Below are 12,234 nucleotides of genomic sequence, written 5' to 3'. Positions count from 1 at the left end.
GGTGTGGGGCGGCCCGCCTGAAGACGGGGGGAACGGCTGTTTCTTTTTGCTTGAGGTAGAGCCAGCGTTTGCGTGGCGCATTGGAAACTGAGGAGAAAGTGGAAGGTACCCCGCACACTGCAGACGCCTGCTAAAGTGGCCTGTGTTTTCAACTCACAAGTGATCTGAGCAGTTGTAGTTCTGTGAAAATGTTTCTATCTAGCTTGAGCGCTTCTATATATTTATAGTTCTAGTGAAATAAATTGTAGGGAAAAGTCATCCGGTTTTAGTAAAATCGCTGTTCGTTCACCCCTCTCTGTACCAAGAATCCACTGAAAGCACCAAGCACATTTCCTAAGGTTGCAAGGAGTGTGGAGGGACAGATTTATTGGGCTGTTTGATAACTTGACTGACTTGCTCAGCTAGATTAATTTATATATGATTAAAATATTACCTCAAATCTTAACTGAAGGGAAATATAAGAAAAGTTTTGATGCTTTGAAAGTCAGGCTCTGAACCAACGTTGCCTCTGTCATTTTGCTTCACATAGGTCTTTTTTTGTTTGTGTATCTGAAAACACAGAATTTGATTGGGTTTTTTTCTGTTCTTTTGAAAAGCTATGTATCACTTGCACAAAGATCAAGTGAGAAACTTACTGTTTACTCATACAATTCATGGTCACACTTGGCTGTAGGTTAGAGACTTCCTCCTTCTACTCTGTGTTGTCTTGGGATTTTGACAGGAGATCTGCGTTAGCTACCCATCACTGGCAAAACCTGTTGCCTTTATAAATTCATGGTTTGGATATTCAGAGTAAGTCATGTGAGTACTGACTCACAGGAGGGTCAGCTAAGGGGCAAGCAAAGAAATTGCTAATATTCTCTCATCACTGTGTGAATTGCAGAAAACAATTGTGTTTAAAAATGAAAAGTGCTACATTACTATTCAGTCCATTTTCCACTCCTCATGTCTCGGGCGTTTAGGAACATTTTAATTAGGCTGTTAAAATCAGATTAGACCCATGCCTATTTTACTGTGAGGAGACACAAAACAAGTGGGAAATATTGTAAAGAGGGGCTTGAGGGGAGGGAAAGCATTATCTGTTGCGTATATTGTATTTTCCTTTTTTTCCATGTATCTTTGTAAGTATTTTTGTGGTTATCAAAATCTGCTTTATGACAGTTTGAAATTACAGATGAATGTATGCACAGCTGAATTTTATAGGCCATGAAAGGAACAAATAAGCACAGCATGTTTTTAGTAGATAGTTTTGGGTGCTTGGACAGCTATTGCATGAAGTCTTGCACATATTCTTTATGAAGGTCCATTTTTTGTTATGGCTGTTTTCAGCTCTTTGGATGGGAGGGAACCTGATCTCTCCTTTGACTGGGGTCCTCCTAGTTTTAACCCCCGTGGAACATGTGGCTCTGTTTCCTTTAGTGCAGCATACAGTCTTGTTCGTTTCATTTAGCTCCTCATGAGTTTTTGTGTAAAAGTTACCTGCAGAAGACCATTGTTAACTGCCATAAGAATCTGGAAGGATTTCAGATCATGACAGTGAGAGCTGTGAAGGAGCGGGCTGTAAAACTCCAGTTTGCTTGCTGGGATGGTAATTATGCTTTCTTTGCGTAAATCAGGTGACCAGATAAGGTCTAACTGGTTTCTTCATGTAAGGGGAACTGTGTACCTGTTGCATACATCTGAGAAGTACTTCAGGTTTTCGTGGGGAGAGGGTTTCTTTGCCTCTTGTCTTACTGAATTACACTGTAAGAGGTACTGGTATTGCAGTGTATGGATTCCTTAGCTGGCAACTTGCACTTCAGACGGCTGTGGGTTTTCTCACTCATTAGTCCCAGAAAGCAAGCAGTGAAGCTTTAGCTATGGCAGTGCCAGGGGAGTAAAGCAAGCTGAATTTATGGCCTGTGCACTTCCACACCCTCCTTCTCCCCACCCTGCTTTCTAGAAGAGAAACTTTGATTTCTGCTTCATTCACTCTGGTTTTGTCTAAATGTGTATCTCTTGCTGCCTTTACCACATCCTTCTGAGGGGTAGGATTCTCTTTAAAAGTTCAGTAACTTGTGTAAAGCACTGAAAGACTAAATGGAGACTTGCTTATTGACTAAGTGATTAACTTAAGCACAGAATTGCATCATCACCTTGATATCTGGAAAGAAAGGCTGGGCTCATGCTTGGCAGGAGTTAGTGCTCTTAATTTCCATTTAGACAATATCAAGTAATGCATTAAGTCATGCATCGGTCATCTCAGCCTTTGAGATGGTCTGTATTGCTATCTTTCTGCCTCCCAACCCCTTTTTCTCTATTATGTAGTGTTTCCCCAATGGGTGAGCACTGGAAGTTGTTTTCTACAGTACCTGTGGGTGTGGAGGTTGGCTTGATTTCTCTCTGCCATCTGTTTTGTGCTTAGGTGACTGCCAGCTGCAAACACCTTGTCGAATCCAGAAGTGCACCACCGATTTTGTATCCTTAACTTCACATCTAAACTCAGCTCTTGAGGGCTTTGATTTGGAGTTCTGCAAGGCCCTGCGAGCGTACTCTGCCTGTACCTATCGCAATTCCAAAGTATGCCGTGGAAACCTAGTCTACCATTCTGCAGTGCTTGGGATCAGCGACCTCATGAGCCAGAGAAACTGTTCCAAAGATGGACCCACATCCTCCACCAACCCTGAAGTGACCCATGATCCCTGCAATTACAGTGGCCACACAGAAGCCAGAGAACATCAGGGAGGGGAGAAGACTCATCCTACTACTTACCTATTTTGTGGCTTGTTTGGTGATCCTCATCTGAGGACTTTTAAGGATCACTTCCAGACATGCAAGGTGGAAGGTGCTTGGCCCCTCATAGACAATAACTACTTATCAGTGCAAGTGACCAATGTGCCTGTGGTCCCAGGATCCAGCGCTACTGCTACAAATAAGGTATGGATTGTTCTTAAGCACTGTGTATGCATACATAAGTAAAAGACCAAGACAGTAGAGTAAGTCACTTAGCCCTTAACAGTTAAGAAGTGTAGCAGCTTGAGAATCTTCCATGCAGTAGTCTAAGAAAGTAAAACTGTTAGCCTCTTCTTTTCTGAGAATCAAACCTTAAAATAGGTCCTTTTCTGCCTTCTTCTCCTCCCCACCATAAGAAAACCCTGTACGTATCACCACATAAGCCTTTAAGGATACTAAATGTAATGCTTTAAAACAGTTATCAGATTGCAGTATCTGTGACTGCCTCTGCACTAAGTAGAAGTTCTAGGCAATGAGCAATGAAAGAGTGTAAGTCTCTGCTTTTCATTAATTCTCTAAATTGTATAGCCATAACAGTAGAAAAGAAAAACTGTTGACAGAGTGGCACAACAAATGAGTTACCATGACACTGATGGTTCAGAGCAGAGACAAGAAGGGGAACTGTGGAAAATTGAGAGGAGGTAGCAAAAAAATTACGTTGATGCCAAATGGTTGTCAGAAGGTCTTAGTACCCTGGTTTTACTAAAGAATCAGCCTGAAAATTCTGCTGAGAGTGTTAAGTCCCTGTTCAGACAGGCAAGACTTAAGATTGCTCTTCTCTCAGCCACTTGAGGTAGCTAGAGAAGGAACACATGCGCTAATACTGATAGCTTATGCCACTTCTTTACGTTAAGACAAGTACTTGTCTCTTTCTGTTGAAGGCAGATAGCAAGTGTGTCTGTAGGAAGAAAATGAGCAGGTATAAAGCATGAGCCTGGCTGAGATGTCCTTAGATTTACCTCCAGAGCCAGGGATGAAAAATGCTCTGAACTTTTGGGGGCATCTTTCAATCAACAAAACAAATTACTTGAACATACATTTGAAGCTGGTGCTGTCATGTATCTTGTTCCCTTTTTGGAGTGAAATGGCCTTTTTTAACTGTGGTAGTGTAGCTCTTGTATTGTCAAGGTATGTCAGGCTGTGTGTATGCAGTTTCAAGACCATCAATATTGGAGAATTCTCATTGTTTTGTTAGGCTCGGAAGTAGATTTTTTTATTACCAGGGGTCAGGAGCAGGGGGTGCCGGTCACAGTAGGTTAGAGCCTGCACATCGTCCATGGAGATGGCTGTGCAGTAATATTAATAAGTGAAAATCAGTCTTGCTATTGCATTTGTGCTGGATTCTGAGGTACGGACTAATGTCAATGCTTGTATGAACAAGGCAAATTTTTGCATTTGCCAGAAGCCAGAGGTTGGATACATCACTGAAATTCAGAATCACCTTTTCTTAACTTGTGCCTGTTCCAAGAACAGTCTGCATCATGAATGAGTTCTGAAAGAGTATAAAATGAGGGAATAAAGCTAACCTGAGTAAGCTTTGCAAAAGAGACTTAGGTCCCTTGAAATCTGCTCCAGTGTTTTTTTTTAAAGACTCTTAAATAAATACAAGAAAAAGCTTCATTTTGTAATCTACAGTAAGCTTTTATTGTCAGTTTTGCTAAAGTCTTGCAGAATGTTCTTTATTTCCTTGTTCCTGGTAGTACCAGAGGAAAAAGTTCAGAGTCGTCTTGTGTACAAATTGTGTGGGTGGCTAGGCTGTGATGGTAGTAGATAGGTGATCTTATCTTGCCTTTCAGCCACATTCTGAAAATGATTGACTATGGTAGCATGTTATGCTGGAATATGTCTTCTCAAACAGATGACCAAGAGGAGAACTTCAGGAAATAAATGTCTGTATGTACTGGGGGAAAGTACATGTTTTAAAGGGTGTACCTTCTCTCTTTATTTATTCTCAATGTTTTTGTGTTTTTCTTTGACTTGTCATTCTGGAAAAAGTGGTAATTAATTTTTCTCTTTCATAATACTGGTTTAACATCCCTGCTGTTGCACAAGTACAGCTAAGTGTGCAGAAGCAATTAAATGAAATAAGATATATGGTTTAGGAAATTAGAAATGTCTCTAATATCTATGACATGTTGTACAGTCCTTGAGTTTTTTCTTTCTTTGGCAGGTAATCAAACTTATCAGCATACCTGTTTGTAGGAAATGAAGGTTGATTGAATGTACAAGTAACTTAGCAAGATAAGTTTTTTAATATCTCTAATGCATCCTCTTGACACCTTTATTTCTTTACAGAGTAGGCCGCTATAAAAGGTACAGAAAAGGCTTGTTAAACTGCACTGTCACTGCTAGTTTTATTCCTCTAATGTTTTTCTCTGCAAGTATTCCATTTCGGTTGTGGTGATGGACTATCTGCTGCTGGCTGTACTTTCCTAATTTTGGCCACAGGGTAGCTTAAGGCACCTTCAAAGAGCTACCAAAAGAAGTTCAGTGACTTTTATCTATGTAGTGTTTTTTCCCTAACTAAAAGCATACAAATAGGTCTTCTACCTTCTTTGTAAGAAAAGTTTCCAGAACATTATTCATTGTTAGTCTTGCTGCTTTTTCATTGCAGATATATTGAGATAGATGTTTAATGGGAAATAATAACAAAGGTTTATGCTGAACTTAAATTGTGCAGAAGCCAAAGCAAATACTAAATTGCTAACTAGCCTACTTAAGTAGGCTAGTCTGCTACTCTAAAGCAGACCTAATGAAAGCAAAGACAAAAAGAGTAGAAAATTCAGTTCTTCCTGAATGTACTTTTTTAGGGGAAGTGATTTGAGAAGCTGTAGGGACAGAATATTTAATCTTCACCCCGTATGCAGTGTGCTTTTGAAAGGGGCATACCATCACTTGGCCTTGGAGGTAGTTACTACCTTCAAATTTATCATAGCTTTTTGGTGTACGAAGCTCTAAGGGAATCAGCAATGAAGGGAGCATTGTGTGTAAAGTAAGTTGTCTTCTCTGTCCAAAACGTGTAAGACTTCAGTAACCCCAACAGTCTGAGGGCTATCCAGTGAGTTCATAAAGGACAAGAGAATGCCAGGAGGAGATTCTAAAAAAGAAGGTGAAGAATGAAAGTATGTTTCCCCGACCCTTCCCCCATACTGCGCATCTGGCAGGAAAGTATGAAAAGCAAGAAAACTCTTCCTGTAATTCCTTAATTGGAAGGGTACATCCTCTTGTGGGAGTTGTGTATTTATTCACAAAATGCTCTTGGCAATTTGTTTGTAGGTGTTTTGCATATTTGTGATGCCCATAGTAACAACATCTGTTTCTTCACTGTGAACAAAGCTATTGTATGGTCTGTGGTCTAGCTGAAACTTGAAACTCCGGGTTTTTTGAGCTTGTCTGATGTGCTTGTGCCCCTTGGCATAGGATCCTAGGGCCTCTCAGTTGGAGAATGAAGGATCATCACCAAGTAGCTGGAAAACTGAGTTGAATCTCTCCTTTCTTTTTCTTTCTGACAGACTTCCTGTATGAGTTTTGGGTAGGTCGCTGGCATCTTTATGTCTGATTTCTCTAGCTATAGATAAAGAGCTCCCCTGTCTTTGAAGCTGTTTTGGGATTTCCTGAGGATAAATAGCTATTACAAGGGGCTGTAGAGGGAGCAGGTAGGAAGGGTGTTGTAGAATGCATTAAATAGAAGGGGATTTTTTTTACTTATTGTGTGCTTTGTTTGGAGGGGTACAAAGCCTTTATTGGCTTTCATTGCTGTGACAGGTGTTCTGGATATCACTAGTGTAGTTTTCCCTGAATAGCAAATGAGGCAGAGATGCTTAGGCTTGCCTATGGAAAACTTTCCTTCTTGTTTGCAGTAATTGGAAATGGAGTTTTTCCTATCCAGGTGTTTCATAGGGGATAGCTTGAGGATGAGAGAGTGAATGGAAGGACAGAGAAGGAAAAAACCACTGCTTTTACTGTAGTGGATTTACTGGGCATAAAGCTTTGAACCTGGGAATTGGTAGTATTAGCAGGGTAGGGGAACATTGGGTATAAGCGTTCTTTTTCCCCAGAGTTAAACATTTAAATATCTCTTTCGCAGCGTGGTTTCTACTTTTGCAGGAAGTCATTGCAGACTGAGCACAGTGTACGTAGTCTCCTTTAAATAATATTAAAGCATTTGTCTTCCAGTTACCATTCAGTTGTTCTTCTAAGTAACAGCATCAGATAACTGATCACGTGAGATTAGTTTTTTCTTCTTTATGGATATTCTGCCTAAGGTAAAGATTAATTTGGCTTTATTTCTCAGAAGTAGTACATACTACAGTTTTGTTGGAGGACATCATAGAATCACAGAGTGATAGAATCATTTAGGTTGGAAAAGGCCTTTAAGAACATCAAGTCTAACCATTAACCTAGCACTGCCAAGTCCCACTAAACCATGTCACTAAGTGCCACATCTACACATCTTTTAAATACCTCTGGGGATGGTGACTCAACCATTTCCCTCGCAGCCTGTTTCAATGCCTGACAACCCTTTCGGTGAAGAAGTTTTTCCTAATATCCAATCTAAACCTCCCCTGGCACAACTTGAGCCTGTTTCCTCTCATCCTATCACTTGTTACTTGGGAGAAGAGACCAACACCCACCTCACTACAACCTCCTTGCAGGTAGTTGTAGAGAGCGATGAGGTCTCCCCTCAGCCTCCTTTTCTCCAGGCTAAACAACCCCAGTTCCCTCAGCCGCTCCTCATAAGACTTGTTCTCCAGACCCTTCACCAGCTTCATTGCCCTTCTTTGGACATGCTCCAGCACCTCAATATCTTCCTTGTAGTGAGGGGCCCAAAAACTGAACACAGTATTCACAGTGTGGCCTCCCCAGTGCTGAGTACAGGGGCACGATCACGTCCCTAGTCCTGCTGGCCACACTATTCTAATAGAAGCCAGGATGCTGTTGGCCGCCTTGGCCGCCAGGGCACACTGCCGGTTCATACTCAGCCAGCTGTTGCCCAAGACCCCCAGGTCCTTTTCTGCTGGGCAGCTTTCCAGCCATTCTTCCCCAAGCCTGTAGTGTTGCATGGGGTTGTTGTGACCCAAGTGCAGGACCCAGCACTTGCCTTGTTGAATCTCATAGAGTTGGCCTCGGCCCATCGATCCAGCCTGTCCAGATCCCTCTGCAGAGCCTTTCTACCCTCAAGGAGATCAACACTCCCGCCCAGCTTGGTGTCATCTGCAAACTTACTGAGCTTCACTGGTGTGAACAATGCTCTTTCCTGGTGTTCAGGACAGCCTAGCCTTACTAGAGGTGGTTTTGTAGGACAAGCTATGGCAGTTTGTCAGGCATTAAACTGTTTTCTTGTCTGTGATGTTTGTGGGGCTGCTGGACAACTGTTACAGACATTTCAGTGTCTTCAACGCCTGCCTTTGGGGGGTGGAGAGAATGCATACATACTCAGTAGCACTTATCTGTATGTCTTTAAAGCCTCTGGGGGTCTCTTGGGGGCAGTAGGTCAGAGAGTAAATTAATGGTTATAAGTGGCAGTTTTTTCTCAGACATGGCGATGGGAGTTAGATGTTCATGTTGTGCATTTAAACAGGCTTTACTTTGCCGTTTGTTGCCATATAAGCTTGTTAGTCCCACTGTGGGGAGGGAGGGAACCTTTCTTCTTGGGCTGTCCACCTGAGAAAAGGAGGTGGAATGTTTTAGCTACTGTTCCCCTTGATTAAGGATGCTTAACTATGGTCAAGTTCTGGGTAGTTTCGAAATTAATCAATAGTAGATTGATTTCTAGAGTGATTTATGAACAGTGACCTTGCTTAACCACATTCAAGAAACGCTTTCCTCAGTGATCTTGGCTTTCCTTTTGGAAAGCATCTAATACTGAGCTGTCTTGTTTTCAGGTTGACTTCCTCTTTATTTCTCTGTTGTGCATGGAATCCACATGCCTTCTCTTCCCATTTTCTCCTCTGACATGAAATAGGAATGTGTCATGGTAAAATGTCTTGTGGTGCTTCTGTACCACAGAAGCAGGCTGAAGTACAGCAGGCTGAAGGGGGATTACTGTATTTAGTTTTGTAACACTCCCAGCAGTTCTTGCTTCCAAGAAGTTGGCCCCAGCAGCATCACTGATGCAGTCCTTAAATCTTCCCCAGACAGTTTGCCCTCCCCATGCTCTCCCCACCCCCAATATGCATGGAAGAAGCAAAGTGTCTTTTGCACATACACCTCTTGCTGGTGTCCTTGAGCTATGTCAACTTCAGCAAATAGTGCACCACAAAAGCATGGGTATATGGAGAGAAACGTGAAGAAATCCTGCTTTGGAGGATGCCTGGTGCTGTCTGATGGACTGAGCAGTCATTAGCATTTGCAACACGCCTTTCATAGAATCATAGAATAGAATCATTAAGGTTGCAAAAGACCTCTAAGATCATTGAGTCCAACCGTCAACCCAACACCACCATGCCCATTAAACCATGTCCCTAAAGTGCCTCATCTACACGTCTTTTAAATACCTCCAGGGATGGGGACTCAACCACTTCCCTGGGCAGCCTGTTCCAATGTTTAACCATTGTTCCAGTGAAGAAATTTTTCCTCATGTCCAATCTAAACCTCCCCTGGCACAACTTGAGGCCGTTTCCTCTCATCCTGTCGCTAGTTACTTGGGAGAAGAGACCGACACCCACCTCGCTACAGTCTCCTTTCAGGTAGTTGTAGAGCGCGATAAGGTCTCCCTTCAGCCTCCTTTCTCCAGGCTAAACAACCCCAGTTCCCTCAGCCACTCCTCATAAGACTTGTTCTCCAGACCCTTCACCAGCTTTGTTGCCCTTCTCTGGACTCAGTTTTGTTTCATCCCAAAAGACCTGCTATGCATAGAAGAAGGAACTAGCCTGTGATGTAACTTGAAATGAGGCTACTGAATCAAAATTTTGCAACGAGTCCTTATGATTTTCCCTATTAAATCTCTCTACTTCCACCTTTTGGCATAGGCCATTTTTCAGTAGGTGATGAGTGATGCTTGGTTTCTGTGATAAACTCACATGCTTCACACCTGTTGCAGGCCTTGGGAAAGGGAAGCTGTGACATTTTCAGTTGGTGATTGGAAGGTTATTTAATGCATTCAAGTTTAAAATTTCCTATATGTATGTATGAACTCTAAAAGCCTTTGGATGGCATTGCAAGACCCCTTTAGAAATATCATGTATGCTATGCAGTTATCTACCTATGAACTTCTAATAGCTGCCTTTCATAGATCACTTGTTAAGTCCTTTGCAGGCTTCCCAGGGATATTTGATAGACCACTGGTCTAGTATCATAAAACCTCCCGGTGAAACATCTCCTACCTAACCTCCAGTGCTTGATGAAATCATTAGTAAATCATGAGGGCTGTGTTTTTCTTTAAATATCCTTCCCTGTGTTTTCTCATAGACTGAAATGGTACATAAGGAGAGCACCTGAATGTTTTCTCATGATGCTAGGCATCAGGTAGGTCATGCAGGCTTATGCTGAAGATAAAGCTGAGAAGCATAAATAGCAAGGTGTTTCTTCAGCTGCATCAGAGTGCCATCTCAGCAGTCTGCCTGACCTACTGCGCTTTATGCAGACTTACAGGCGCGTCACTAGATCCACTGTGGGATCTCATCTGCTTCCCTGCTGCTCTCTGTTAGGAAAAGGAATGCTCAGTAGCAAAATCTAATGTCATAAGAAACATTGTGGAGATACTCTTTCAGTGCACATATTCCACCGGTTGGGTATTCAGTTGTTAAATACTTACGTAACATACTTGTAATCAATGTTCCCTGCTTCTCTAACTAGCTTTCCGTGTTATGTACCTGAATGCTGACTGTAACCTTTCCAAGACATGTATCGTGGTCATCTGTGCTTGGAGTAGTAACTGGGGAGGACGGGGTGGATCTGTGAATTTTAGTAGCATCTTTGGTCTTCAGCAGAATTGAGGTGGTGGTGATTGCATGGTGATACAAGCCCTTGCCTGAAAGTACAACCCAGTCACGACATATGTCTGGGGAGGAAAATGGACTTGGGGACTATTACAGTAAAATTATGAGTAAAACTAGGCAAGATCAAAATCTGTCCTTCTATGTTAAAAAAAAAAAAAAAAAACCAACAACCAAAACAAAAGAAAAAACAACAACCTTCAGATTTTTCCAGAGTCACTGCCTGTTCAGTAAGTAGTGTCACCTTCTTGCATGTGGTATCTCATACCTGTGTTTTTTAATATCTGGATGAAGTCTGATTCTTAGGCAGGTTTTGTCTGAATGCTTTCCTCGGGAATTTTGCCTGTGGTAGGTGTAGAAGACTTGAATGCCTGAAATTGCATTTATAGATACAGGAGTTGGATTTGTGTCTTGTTGTGGGAGGGCTAGACCAGGTTAAAGATGTGAAAAGAAAACTTCCTACCCTGGTACAGCCCTCAGATTATTACCCATTATTGCTTTTTCATGTAGGCAGCAATGAAGTTGCAATAAGAAGTCAGTGATCAAAAGAGACTTCAGGGTCTTGGGACGACTGGTTAAGGGATCAGGAGCACAAGTAGTTTTTTCCTCTATCCTTTCACTTGCAGGGAATGGTGTTGGAAGAAACAGGAAGACCCAGCAGATCAATATCTGGCTCCATGACTGGTGTCACCAGCAGAATTTTAGTTTTTTTCATGATGCATCGGTCTACACGACACCAGGCCTGCTGGCAGCAGATGGGGTACACCTTTCTCAAAGCAGGGAAAGGATCTTTGCACAAGAGTTAGCAGGGCTCATTGAAAGAGCTTTAAACGAGACTTGAAGGGGGAAGGGGATAAAACCAGGCTCATTACTGATAAGCCATGGAGCGGCATGCCAGTGTTTGAGGGACGGTGTGTTAGTGAGGTCCTTTAGTCTGCTCCACGATGCACTGAGTACACTAGAGAACATTTAGAAATGTCTCTATACTAATGCCCACAGCACCTTGGCCATCTCAGTGGGGGTAGGGGATGGAGATCCATGCGGCAGCAAAGGTGCAAGGGTTGTTGATGCGTTAGAAACCACGGAAGCACCTGGGAACAGTCACATTGGAACTAGGGCTTCTCCCCAAAAAAAGGTGGCAGGATCAATAGCCCAACTGAAGTGCACCTACACCAATGCACGCAGCATGGGCAACAAACAGGAGGAGCAGGAAGCCATTGTGCAGCTGGAAAACTATGATATAGTTGCAGTCATGGAAACATGGTGGGGTGACTTGCACAACTGGCGTGCTGCAATGGATGGCTATAAACTCTTCGGAAGGGATAGGCAAGGAAGGAGAGGGGGTGGGGTTGCCCTGTACGTTAGGGAATGTTTAGACTGTCTAGAGCTTGATGATGGCGATGAAAGGGTTGAGTGTTCATGGGTAAGAATCGGGGGAAAGGCCGAGAAGGCAGGTATCATGGTGGGAGTCTGTTATAGACCACCCAACCAGGATGAAGAGGCAGACGAAATATTCTATAAGGAA

The 12,234-nt window shown here is 42.6% G+C and overlaps 1 protein-coding gene across 1 annotated transcript in view; it reads left to right on the top strand.

Annotated features, from left to right (window-relative positions):
* The first annotated feature begins 1,530 nt into the window (after positions 1-1,530).
* Positions 1,531-12,234, top strand: part of RGMB (repulsive guidance molecule family member b) — a 17,379-nt gene continuing 6,675 nt past the window's right edge. Inside the window, exons 1-2 of the mRNA XM_009275906.2 lie at positions 1,531-1,588; positions 2,405-2,916. Coding sequence (XP_009274181.1) covers positions 1,531-1,588; positions 2,405-2,916 — 570 coding nt within the window. The remainder of the gene's footprint in view (positions 1,589-2,404; positions 2,917-12,234) is intronic.

This window comes from Aptenodytes forsteri, unplaced genomic scaffold (genome assembly GCF_000699145.1).
Source record: "Aptenodytes forsteri isolate BGI_AS27 unplaced genomic scaffold, ASM69914v1 Scaffold91, whole genome shotgun sequence".
NCBI lineage: Eukaryota > Metazoa > Chordata > Aves > Sphenisciformes > Spheniscidae > Aptenodytes > Aptenodytes forsteri.
Note: the sequence above shows the minus strand (reverse complement) of the source record. Positions and strands in the feature narration are given on the sequence as shown.